General features: G+C 63.2%; 1 protein-coding gene across 2 annotated transcripts in view; it reads right to left on the reverse strand.

Annotated features, from left to right (window-relative positions):
• The window catches only part of INPP5A (inositol polyphosphate-5-phosphatase A), a 131,023-nt gene extending 130,079 nt beyond the window's left edge, over positions 1-944 (reverse strand). For both annotated transcript variants that reach the window (XM_054584997.1, XM_054585004.1), the window contains exon 1: positions 623-944. In XM_054584997.1, coding sequence (XP_054440972.1) covers positions 623-697 — 75 coding nt within the window. In that variant the 5' untranslated portion in view covers positions 698-944. The remainder of the gene's footprint in view (positions 1-622) is intronic.
• Between the last annotated feature and the right edge of the window lie 11,827 nt (positions 945-12,771).

Below are 12,771 nucleotides of genomic sequence, written 5' to 3' on the forward strand. Positions count from 1 at the left end.
CGGCGGGGCGCGGGGCTCCTAGAAGTTGGGGCGGGACACGCGCGCAGCGCCCGGCCCGAGCGAGACCCCCGGCCGCCGGCCCCGCGTCGCCTGGGCCCCCGCTCCCGCCCGGGCGGCCGGGGGCTGCGCGCGGCGTCCCGGGGCTGCGGCCCAGCCCCAGCGGCGGGGCCTGAACCGGGTCCGCGGCCCCGCGGGCAGCGGCCCTCGCCGGCCAGGACGGGCTCCTCGGCAGCCTCCTCCCTACGGGCAGCGCCGCCCGGGCTCCGCGCGGGGCCGGCCCGGGAGCCGGGGGCCCGCAGCACAGAAGCCGGGCCCGGGGGTCGCGGCTCGGGGCCGGGCCGGCGCGGGGGGACCTTGGACAGGGCCGGGGGCCGGGCCGGGCCGGGGCGGGGCTCCGGAGGGCCGTCCGCGGGCCGGGGCGGGCGTCCCAGCGGAGCGCGGGGCCCGGGGCCGGGGCCCAGGCTCGCAGGGCGCAGGGGCCGGCGTCCCGGGGCCCGGCCCGGGCTCCAGACCGCGGGGCTCAGACCGAGGCCCGGCGCCGCGGGCTCCGGGCCGGGCGCCGCGTCCGGGATGGCGGGGCGCCGGGGGCGCGGGGTGGCGGGCGCAGGGCCGCGGCACTTACGTCGTCGAAGAGTGAGCCCACGTTGGCCGTGACCAGCAGCACCGCGGTGCCCGGGGCGGCCGCCTTCCCCGCCATCGTGGCCTGGCTGGCCGGCCGGTGTCCGCGGGCCGCGCGTCAGCTGCGCCAGGCGGCGGCCCCGGGGTGCATCGCGGGCTTAGCGGGTCGGGCCGGGCCTGGCCGGGGTCCGGCCGCGCGCTCGCTCGCTCCGGCTGCTCCGCGGCCCGCGCGCGTCGCTCTCCGCCGGCGCCTCAGCGCGGCCCGCGCGCAGCCATTAGGAGCGCTGCCGCCAGAGTCCCGCAGCGCCGCCGCCGCCGCCGAGCTCTGAGGCGAGGCCCGCTCCGGGGCGGGGCGGGGCGTGCGCCGGGGGCGGGCCTGGCGGGGGGCGGGGCCTGGCGGGGCGGGGCTGTTGGGAAGGCGGGCGCCGGGAGGGCGGGGGTCTTGCGGGGGCGGGGCCTGCGAGGGGCGATCCCGCGACGGCCGGGCCTGCGTCGGCCAGCGCTCCTGTCAGTTGGCGGTCGCCCCGCCCCATCCTGGCCCCCTCCCCCTCGCGCCGCCGCTGCGCGCTACTCCGCCCTCCGCACTGCTATGACGTCACGGCCCGCGGCTGGGACAGTATCTCTTAAAGGGGCCGCGCGTGGCTCCGCGTCTCGGATGGGCCTCGAGCCCTCGCTCCTGCTGGCTACTGTGGGCAGGCCGGCCCAGCGCGGCGGCGCCCCCGGAGTCCCGTCCGGTCCAACGGAAGTGGAAGGAAGAAGAGGCCAGGCTGAGGTGGGGAGGGCGTGTAGAGGCCGGGCTCGGTGCGACTGAGCTCGGACCCTGCAGCCCGGACCCAGGTGGGGCTAGGAGGGCAGAAGTGGCCGGGTGGGGCCCGACCTGCGCGGCTGGCGACGCGGGTGCGGCGTGGTGCTGGGGCGCCACCCCTGGAAACGAGTGGGCCTCACGTTTGTAAAGCTAAATGTCCTGACAGCTACACTTACAACATGTAACAAGTAACTGCCGCAAATAACGTTAGTGTGCACTTGACCGAGAGGTACGAGTATCAGCCGTATGTAACCGATACTTAAACATTGTAAGTACGCTTTCCAAATTGAGACACTGAATCCGCATGGGATCCCGCAGGGCAGGATTCCAGTGCTCACAGCCAGGTGCGGGCGGCCGCCCAGCTGGACAGGGCGGCTCCCGGAGCGACGCGGGCACAGCTGAGGGATGGAGAGCGGCCCGGAGCCGAGACGGAGCCTCTGGCACGGGGCTCCAGCCAGGCCAGCCCTCAGCTCCAAAGTAAATGGCCGTGCTCCGTGGCGTCAGGAGACGTGAGGGCTGTTCTGTGAAACAGCCGGACAGGGCTGGGGACATCGCTGGCTCCGTGGGCCACCCACCCTCACTGAACAGCGCCCTTTCCTCCTTGTCAGTCCATCCGAGGACCCTGCCTACCGTGGCACTCAGCCTGAATACCAAAGCCCATTTGATTTAGAAAGCAGCATCTAACTCACTCAGTGGATGCGGGCCGTGCACGGAACAGTGTCCCCCCAAATGCATAGGTTGGGTTGAAGGCCCAATCCCCACCTTGGCTGTGCATGGAGATGGGACCAATAGGAGGCAGTTAAGGTTAAATAAGTTCATAAGGGCAGGGCTCTTTTCCAACAGCGTTGGTGTCCTTGTAAGAGACCCCAGAGCACGCACTGGCTCCCCATATCCCCCCACCCCATGAACAGAAGACAAAGAACAGGTCACGTGAACATGCAACAGGAAGGCTCCATCTGCAAGCCAGGAAGAGAGAGCCCTCACCTGCAACCAAGCCCAGCGGATGCTTGACCTTGGACTTCGGGCCTCCAGAACCCTGAGAGATACCTCTCTGTGGTTTAGGCCGCCCAGTCTGTGCTATTATGGCCCGCCTGGGCTGCTACGGTGTCTCTTGTTTTCATTTTTCACAAAGTCAGCACATGCCAGGGGCACCCTGGATAGAAACCAAAGGCAGGGGCATCGAGGAGGCTTGAAACCTGTTTCCTCTGTAGCGTTGCCACCTCCTCTCCCCTCGGGCTGTTTCCTCGCTCACACTCTCGCTTTCCCTGGCCAGAAACTGCACGCCTGCTCCCACGCGCCTGCACACGCACAAGCTCGCTCGCTGCAAGACTGCACCTGGATTAGCACAACTAAACTAGAGCGCGCCCAGCCCTGAGCCCCTGGTGCCCCTCGTGTCTTGGGGGCACCCCCCCCCCCGGCGCCGAGCTTCTAGACTTCTCTCCCGTGTGCCCTTATCGCCCTGAGTCGCCAGCCCATCCTTTCCCCTCTCCAAGCCACCGACGGCCGCCCCCGGGGCGGACGCCCCCGCCCTTCACCAAGGAGGGCTCTGCGTCCCCGCCCCCCTGCTGCACTGGCAGGCCCACCGGCGTGGGACGACCCCCAGGCCTCCCCGGCCCGGCTACTGCCTCCTGGGACTGTCGTCGGCGCACACGCAGGCTGCAGTGTCTCAGTGCCTATAAAATCCTCCTTTGCCATCCAGCCCTCGATTTTTACCCCTCTCTTCGCTCCCTTTGCTGCAAACCTCCTAAAATGCGGCCCGCCTCTGCCCAGCGGGCTACCCCCAGGCCCTCTAATCCACACCACACTGGGACCATCCTCACGGCCACCACTGGCCCTTGTGTCAGCGGCCAGTCCTCTCTCGGGGTCTCCCCGACCTTCAATGTGATGGACACACCTGACCCCGCCCCCCAGGAAACTGGGCCTTCCCCGGAGGGAAGGGCATTTGCACCCTCTGTCCCGCCCTCGCCGCCCAGCCCCCTCAGCCCTCTTCCCTGGCTCCTCCCGGTGCCCTGCCCCCAGCCCTGGGTCTCTGGGTGGTCCTGGTCCCTCCTTCCCTGTGGGAATTCCCAGCTGGCTGATGTGCCAGGCCCACACCTGAGACCCCACCCGCCCCGCCAGCCACTACACTGGGAAGGACGTCTCAAACCCAGTGTCAGGTTCCTGGTCCACCCCCTTCCTCCACTGCACCTGCTTGCTGCCAGGGGGACCCGTGGCCAGCTCAGGGCCATGGGCCATCACGTTCCTTCCTCGCGCCTGCCTGCACCCTGTACCCCATGAGCCTCCCTCGCTTCCCCCACGTCACTGGGGAAACACGGGCAGCCGGGGGGCTGGGCCTCCACAGTGTGATGGAGCCCACCCCGGGGGACGCTCCGTCGATGTGTGTCACGTGCCTCAAAGGCACGCAGGAGCATCGTCGTGGCAGGCCGGGGCTACCCGGCTTTCAGAGAGACATCGAACACCAGCGTCACCCACTTGGAGAGCCCCATCCGCACAGTCACGGGTGGGGAGGTGGCTTGCTCTTCCTGTGGCCCTTCTTCACCTTTGGAATGTTTGTTGTGTTACCTTTGCCAAAATCATAACAATAATAAGTTTTGCAAAGCCCTGCTGGCCTTTCTCCCCACCCCCCGCATCTGGGCCCAGCCCCTCCGTGTGGGAGGGCAGAGGAGGGGAGCCAGAGCTCTGACGTGGATTCCCTGGAAGGGGCCGGCCCGCCCCGCCCAAACTTGCTGAGCCAGACGCGCTGGGCTCCCAGGAGGGAGGCTGGCCTGAGTCTTTTATTAAACAACAACATGCTGGACGCCTTTTTTGGCCATGGAATAGCACATAATTGCTTAGTTTAAGACAGTACCCAATTTATTTATGGATCCAGATATCAGACAGCCGAGAGGTTTACAGCTGGGACTCCTCATCCCTGAGCATGCTCCGAAGTTACGCTTCAGCAGGTGGGGGGATGGGTGGGTGGACGGATGGCACTTTGTGCTCGCAAAGTGTGTTCCCATCATTTAATGGTCGATTTTCAATACTGCTCTCAGGTGGGCCCACTGGGTCCCTCTGTGTATAAAAGCACGAGGTAAAGAACTCCCCCGAGATGCTCTCCTGCCGCGGGAAGCCGGGCTGCACACGCAGTGACAGGCGCCCGGGGCCCCATCCTCTCTGCGGGAGGCTGGACGCGCCGGCTTCAGCCAGAGGCTTGTGGCCATCGGGAAGCTCACGGGCAGCCGAGACCTGACCTCAGACTCATCTGAGACAGGGAGGTTTCTTTCCCTCTGAATTCTCTGAGTGCTTTTCTCATTAATCAGCTCAGCGTCGGCTGTCCCCGCCCCGGTGAGGGGTGTTTCGTGGCCGTTTGCAGCCCTCCCAGCAGGCACCCGTTTTACAGGTCAGGACACCGGGGCTTCCAGGTTACAAAGCTGGCTGGCTGTTCACAGCCGGTAGGTGCACCGCCAGGAACAGGACCGAGACAGGGCGCCACGTCCACTGGGCACCAACAGCCCCGTGCAGCTGGCACCCCCACCCACGCACCCAGCCACTCTTGGCTCACTCACGCATTCATTCCGTGAACGTTTATCGAGCACCTCCTCTGCTCTGTGCACACACCGCCCTGAACACCAGCATGGAAGGCAAGTGTCCTCGGGAAGCTGAGGTTCCAGCAAGAGAACAGGCGGGAAAGGCCTGGGGGTCACTCTGATTGGGGGGCACTGTGCCAGCTTCCTGGAAGTGTCCTTGTAGGAGTCACGTGCTCATCAGAGAACATTTGAAAACTCGTGAGCAGCCCACGCAGCAGGACAAGGGGGCGGTCACCCACACGGGCGCCCCGCGCAGACCACGCCGTCGCTGTTTCGATGGTGCGTCTGTCGGGCGCTGTTTATACTCAGTTTCTCGCTGGGCGCTCTGAGCACACAGCTCTGACTCCTTTTTGTAAACCCAGCATGATCGTGTGAATGCTTTTTTTTTTTTTAAGAATTTATTTTATTTACTTTCAGAGACAGGGGAAGGAACAGAGAAAGAGAGGGAGAGAAACATCCTTACGCGAGACATACATCAATCGGTGGCCTCTCACACGCCTCCAGCGGAGGACCTGGCCCGCAACCCAGGCCTGTGCCCCGACCGGGGACCGAGCCAGCAGCCCTCCCGTGTGCAGGCCGGCGCCCAGGCCCCCGAGCCACACCTGCCGGGCCGCCCGTGCTTTCGGATACACCTGAAAACCCTCCCCACGGGCTCCCCGCGGGCGCCGACGTCCCCTGACATCGCCCCATGGACGGCACCTGGTGGTGTCAGCGCAGACTGCTGCGCACTGTGCGTGGTCGGGTCGGTGGATTCAGAAAAGGCTGGACAGACACTTAGCCTCCTTTTTGTACCACCACCACCACCAACAACAACAAAACTGCCTGCAAGCTAGAAATAAAGGGAACTTCCTACCTCTGATAAAGCGCGCTGCGAACACTGTCCGGCTCCCACGCCCTCGGTGCTGACTGGCGAAGCGCCTGCTGATGAGCCCAGCACGGGACGGGGGTCCTCTTCACCCGCCAGTCCGCGCCGAGCGAGGGTCCCTCTGGGCCGTGAAGGGAGAACGGGAAGCAACAGCACTCAGCTTGGGGCGGAAGAGGCAGAACTGCCTTTGGTTTCAGGAAACCTCATCATCTGCAGCAAAGCCCCTAAGAAATCTATTTAAAAAATGCCACTAATTAAATGAATTGAACAGGGTCAGGGGATACAAGTCAATGTTCAAAAATTCCTTGTATACTTATATATCAGAAATGAGTACTGGGCACAGAACAAAATCATTCCCATCGACTGGAGCGTAGAAATCAAAGTGTGTGGGAACACACGTTACACGTACGTGCAAGGCTCCCCCAGCAACGACTGCAAAACAAGGCGCCCTGCAATTAGAGCTGAAGAAACAGAGGGGCCCCCACATGGGTGCCCGGCCCACTAGGCTCCCCTCTCTGCTCTTGGGGGCCCCCAGAGCCCCTCCTTTTGGGTCATCCCTAAGCAGCTCCATGGCATTAACAGAGCCTATAATTGTCCCCTACGGGTTTGAGGTCCCGCCAGGCCAGGGCCTCGCCAGCCCGACCCTGTGGCCACTGGCAGCACCAGCACCCCCTGTCCCGCCATCCCCTGGACTGTGCGGGGAGTCAGAGCGACTGGGGGGTCCCCGGGGCGGTGCTTTGGTCGCCACGGCCATCAGACGCACGTGGGAGCGCGCGCGGCCCGCTCTTCGGGGTGGGGCGGCCGACTCCCTCCTTGGCAGGAACAGGCTGTCAGCAGTGTGTTTACATAAAATCACGCGACAGAAGCTGGTGCACGTCCCGGGATTCAGGAGACTGGGGACGGTCCGCAGGAGGCCCGCTGGGGCAGCGCCCCGCTCAGGGGCCTGTCCCAGCCAGGGAGAAACGCTCCGTGTCCAAAGGGACACGCGGGCCCAGAGTGCTGGGGTCCCGAACGGCAGCGCAGGGAGTCAGGGCAGCCACAGGAGGGAAATCTGGCTCCGGGTGGCGGCGCGCTTTCCCAGTTGTCAACGCTCCAGGCCGTGAGCGCTCAGCCTGCGGGAAGAGCCAGAGCGCGAGCGCCGCCTTCCCCTCCCGGTGCCCGAGTCTCAATACGTGCCAGCGTCTGCTCCGACGACAGGCAGGGTGCCGCGTCGGCAGTCGGCAGCCTACGGTCTCCGAGGAGTCCCCACGCGGCTGCCACCGCCGTGCTGCCGCTTTGCATGAAAGAAATCAGCTTTATAAAGCTCCACCTTCATTGTGCATTGTTCACGTCTTTAAGACTCCATGCTTAGCCTAGCATTGTTTTAAAAGAAACACACAAAACAAGCCCACAGGTATCTGGGCCCTCAGTCAGCAGCAGCGTGGGACGCACGTGACTCTGTTGTTCCACAGCTGGGGCAGAGGGGCTCCGCTGGGTGGCCCCCACAGGGACTTGGGGGCTGTGAGCGGGCGGGGAGTAAACTGTGGACCCAGAAAAGATGATCTCACTGGGCTGAAATGGTTTGATGAGAAGGCATCGTTCTACTCTGTTGAATGTTTACACTCCTTGGGGTAGGGGCCTGTTCAACGTTGAATCTCACAACTTACGGGCCATATTTCTATTAGAAGCAGCTTTGCAGTGAGTGGTTCTGGGCCTCCACCGCAGCTTGCTTCAGCGGGTCCTCGCCAGCAGCGTGCTGCCAGCCCGGGGCGGCCCCTGCTTTCAGGAAGGTGGTGGAAGTGAGGGTGGCTCGCGGCCGCCGGACACCGGTGGTCAGCGGCTGCAGGGGCTGGGAAGGACGCCGGCGGCACTGAGCCGAGCTTCAGGCTGGGCTCTGGCAGTTGAGGGTGGTTTTCTCAGTTTCGGCCACAGCCTGGGGGAGGGGAAGCAAGCCCTGAGGTTAGACACCTCCCTGAGACTTTCCACTCGGGAACTGCAAGGAGGGCGGCAGGAAGTCGCCAGAGAGGACCGGAAGGCATGCTGTCGCAGGGTGGGAGCAGGGCCGCCCGGCTGGCCCGGGCAGTGGAGGTGCGCCAGGCCTGCCCCCGAAAGCAGGAACATGAGCATTTGCTGAATGTACGCACCAGGGAGCAGGGAGGGTGTAAGGGCAGCAGGGAGCAGGTGGCCCAGGTCCTCGGAGGCCAGGCACAAAGTGGCAGCAGCACTCAGCCCGGTGACAGGAAGCAAGAGTCACTCACGTCTGCGAGGAGAACAATTTACCCTGGGGGAAGACCGGCCAGCCCACCAGGTCAGCCGTGCTCGGGGGGATGCAGGGGGATCCCAGCTGACGACTCACCGCCAGGCAGTTCATGCTCATCGGGGAGCCCCTCCCCGCAGGACACCTGGCTCTTCCCCCGTGTTCATCTAGCGTGTTCGCCGGTGCACGGTCCGCAGTGCGTGGCGTGCGGCGCGTGGCGTGCGGCGCAGCCCCTCGGACAGTGCTTTGGAACAAGCTTTTCTGAGAAAAAAGAAAGACAGAGAGAGAGGAGAGAAGGAAGACAAAGGAGAGAAGAAAGAGGAAGAGAAAGAAAAAGAAAAAAGAGGTAGATGAAAAAATGAAAGAGAAAGAAGGAAAGAAGAAAAAGAAAAAGAGAGAAAGAAAGTGGAACCTAATCAACAAAACAAACAAGCAAGTAAAATATAACCAGAGACATCGCAATAAAGAACAAACTTAAAGACAGTAACCGGACGGATGGCGGGCGGGGGCGGGGGCGGGGGCTGGGGCGGTAATGAGGGGAAGAAGGGGAAGGGTCGCCAAGAAGCTCGTATAAAGGACCCACGGACAGAGCCAAAGGGGAGAAGGGTTGAGGGCGGAGCAGGGAGAGGGGCGGTGGAAGACGGAGGCGACTGTATGTGAACAACCACCAAAAAAAGAATAAAAGAGAGAGAAAGAGAAAGAAAGAGGAGAGAGAGGAAAGGAAGGACGAAAGGAAGGAAGGAAGGAAAGAAGGAAGGGAGGAAGGGAGGGAAGGAAGGAAGGGAGGAAGGGAGGGAGGGAGGGAGGGAGGGAGGGGGACTGGCCGCTGCCGAACACTGGGGGACGCCTCTGAAACGACTACTCAGGCCCCACATACTTGTGGCCAAACGCCACGCCAGCTTTGTCCCCTGTGTGGTTCATCCCTTTATGGTAAATGGAGACACGGGGCCTCACCTTTATTTCAGGGTGTTTTCAAATATCTTCCCATTGAAACTCTTTCCTTACTCCTAGCGGGGAAACACCCTGGTGAAACAGGCTCATCCCCAGGAGCAGGAGCGTCCGGCGCGCGATGACCCTGACCACGACAGGCAGGAGCACGCGCTCCGCACGCGCACCCGCTGCTTCGGCCTGCGCTGGTCGCGTCAAGGATGAGTCAAGTCTAATAAGAAAAATCCCAATAGTTCATTTTCTTCTCATACAGATTTACGGTTGTTGGGTCTCTTCAATGAAACAGAAGTATGAGAATCCTATTAAGAGAGCTCTGATAGTATATGATGCATTCTTTTATTTGGTAGTAAGTTTTAATTATAAAGTTAAAACATGTTAATATCATGTTTTAAACAGGCCTTTTTATTAATGCAAGAATTCTTACGTGTATCAGTGCAATTGTCTTTTTTTTTTAAAAAGAGTCACACACCCTTCCTAAATTATTTTTGGGTATTTTAGTCTTTTGTATTGTCATTAGGAACATGATTGCCTACGATCACGTACTCCAACTAGTGTGGTTTGTAAATAGAAATTCTACTAATCTAAATGTATATTTAACATGTGAAAACTATCACCTCTAGCTTTGTCTGTATAATGACTTATTAAACACTCTCTTGGATTTTTCAGGCGGTCAATCACATTAACAGGTTTAAAATGACCGTTTTCAATGCTCTTTAAGCTATTATACACCTGAGAATGGAAAATAATGACAGATGATTTTCAAACCACGAATTTAATTTGACTACTTTTGAAGTATGAGTCCCGTTGAATATTTACCGCATGACCTATGATGATTCTTTAAGGGATGTACCTTCAGAAACAAGTCGTTTCAAGCCATGTTTTCAGGAAGGGAAGCCACCTGCCAGTCCCATGTGTCCCTGAATGGTGACGGGACCAGCCCCCTGGCCCCAGCCCCTCACCTGCACCATCCCCCCGCTTTTATTTATATTTTTTTGCTTTGCTTGGATCACCTGGTTTCCTCCCACCAATGCTAACGTAGGCCGGCCGGCGTGAATTGGCCAAAATGGAGCACCGGAAGCACAGGTGGTACAATTACTCACTCAGCAGCTGCCACGGTCACCTTTCAACCTTAAAACGGGTTTGGATCAGCGGGTGGAACAGCCGTGTTAGTTAAAAGATTCGTTCACTGCTCAGAGCTTAGGAACTGCAGGTTCCGCCTTTTCCAGCGGAAGCCCCGAAAGCAGAGCAGGCATCGGCCCTGACATTTCGAGGGACAAGAAGAACCAGCTCCTGCCCCCCCCCCCGCCCCTGCACTTGCGGGGCGGTGACGCAGGGGAGGAGAGGGGGCCGCCCGGCTGGACGCCGGCCGGGCCAGGTGGGGAACAAACGGCTGGATGTGGGCAGCCGGGGTCTCCCCAGCCGTCAGGGAGGAAGGGGCCTTCGGGCGCGAGCAGCCTCCGCACCGCCGCGCACACGCACGCTGCGGACAGAGGCCCCGGCCCCGGCCCTGCGCCCCAACAGGAGTCTCGGGGCCCAGGGCCCCATCCGAGCCTCGGGCGCACCGCCGCTGCTCCCCGCCACCCAGGACACAGCGAGCCCCGGCCCTCTGCCGGGCCGACGCCGCCACGCGCCCGGGGCTCCGCTGTCCTGCTGACCCTGGGCAGGCGGCAGGGCCGCTTGACCATCTGCCCTTCACTGGGCAGGGTGCCCTGGGCTCCTCCCAGGGACACGGCCGCGCGCCCCCTCCCTTTGCCGGCGGGACCACTCCCTCACTGCCCCCAGCCCCTCTGGGGTCCTGGAGCCTCCGGGCACCTGCCTATTCAGGAGGGACGAGGATTCACTGACGCTCCCCCTCAGGACACCGGGCTCAGACTCCTCCGGGTCCCTCTCCTCGGGGGCCCTCTCCCCTACTCTGCGGGCTCCAGTGGGACTGAGCCTGCCCTTTCGAAGGGCTGGGCAGGATCCAAGGCCTTCACTACCCAGGTGGGGGTGGGGCAGAAGGAGGCGGGTGGCAAGCTGTCTGCAGGGGGAGAGAAGAGGCCGCCTGCAAAGACAGCAAAGCGGGAGACAGACAGACAGACAGACAGACGGAGAGAGGCCACCCGAGCCCGAGGAAGCTGCGTCTCTGACACAGACGCAGACCGGGGCCCCAGGGCCTGCCTGGAGCCTGGCCCACGTTCCCGTTGCGGGTCTGCCTCTCGCCCCGCACGCGCAGCCCCTGCACGTTGGCACCGGCCGGAGAGGCCGTCGGGCCAGCTGCCCGGAAGGCCAGCCTCAACCCCGTGCTCTCGACGGGTGGCCCTCCACTCCCCGGGCTCCTGCGCAAGTCGGAAGCTGGGGTCGAAGCCCTTGACCACTCACCTGGCGACACCATGACCTTGCAGTTTCGGGGGTCGGTGGAACCCAGGGGTAGGACGGAGGGCAGCTGTCAAGGGAGGAGCCGTGTGCATCTGTCCGTTCGGAGCCGAGGCCCGTGTTCATTAAGGACGACATGAGATATTCATGGGGCCAGAAATAAAACCCAGGCAGCATGAGGCAGAGGTGAGGGAGGGAGCCTGCTCGGGGGTGAGCGCACTTGCGCCAACGCCGCCGTGCGGGGGCGGGCAGTGCAGGGGTCGGCTCCGGTCCTTCCAGGCATCCCCCCCCACCCCCCGCCGCCCCGGTGCGGGCAGGGGGTGGCACTAGGGGCCGGGGACTGTCGCCCGTCCTGCCAGGAGACAGGAGGCAGGGCTGGACCAGACCCGGGGGCCACCTCGCCACCTGCAAGGGCCAGGACCACCCAGCCCAGGGCAGGAGGGAGGGGAAGGGACCCCAGGCCCTGCTCTCCCTGGGCCTGGGCTCAGCCTCCTGCCGAGCAGCGGGACAGGGAGGGCGGGGGGAGCCAGAGCCGAGCCTCACCCCACCCCCGAGGTGCCCGCAGGAGACGAAGGGTGACGGAACTCTTAAGAGCTGGTCTCTGCGCATTGTTTTCCTGAAGACTCGTCTACCAGGAAGACAACAGGTTGGGCTGTTGCCGTGGAGTTGGGCCAGGGGCGTGCCCGGGGTTTGGGGTGCAGGTGGCTCGGTCCCTGGGACTCGGCGTCCAGCAGCCCTGCCAGCACCGAGCCCCGCTCAAGCGGGGAGAAACCCGCTCCAAGGCCAGGCGGCTCCTGCAGGGCCCCCGGCCTCAGAGGCGGGGCCACAGCCTCGGCTCCGTGACGGGGTTTGCCGGCCTCGCCCGCCTTGTCAGACTGCCCCGCGGTGCTCTGGTGTCCTGGTTCTTGGGGTGCCTCTCCAGAGCCCCAGGTTCCAACAGCGTGCCCTCAACCACGTCACAGGAGGGACCCCATGCTCTCTCCCGACAGGCCCAAGGGCAGCCCCCGCGCCTCAGCAGGTGGGTCACTGCGGGCCGGGCGCCGCCCCAGTGCGGAGCTGGGCGAGGGACGAGTGGCTCAGCAAGACGAGGGGGCAGGACCCCCGCGCAGTCAGCCCCATCGCCACCGAGGGGTCAGAGAGGACGGGCAGCTGGACGGGGAGGGGAGGGTCGTGAGACCCCCGCAGTCACAGGCCTCGGCGTCCTGCCTCCCGCTGTGAGCCCGTGGACCGCTTGCTGGCAGATGCTCGGCCCCTCGTGGCCGGTGGCATCTGGCCAACGTCCGGTCACAGCTGGCGTGGGTCTGGCCCGTTCCTCCTGCTCTAAGCCGGCCCTGGTGCCACTTGTTCCCCGTCACCGGGGAGTCAGGCTCCTTGGTAC

The sequence above is a fragment of the Pteronotus mesoamericanus genome, unplaced genomic scaffold, assembly GCF_021234165.1.
Source record: "Pteronotus mesoamericanus isolate MK-2021 breed Mesoamerican mustached bat unplaced genomic scaffold, CSHL_Meso_final contig_1201, whole genome shotgun sequence".
In the NCBI taxonomy this organism is placed as follows: Eukaryota; Metazoa; Chordata; class Mammalia; order Chiroptera; family Mormoopidae; genus Pteronotus; species Pteronotus mesoamericanus.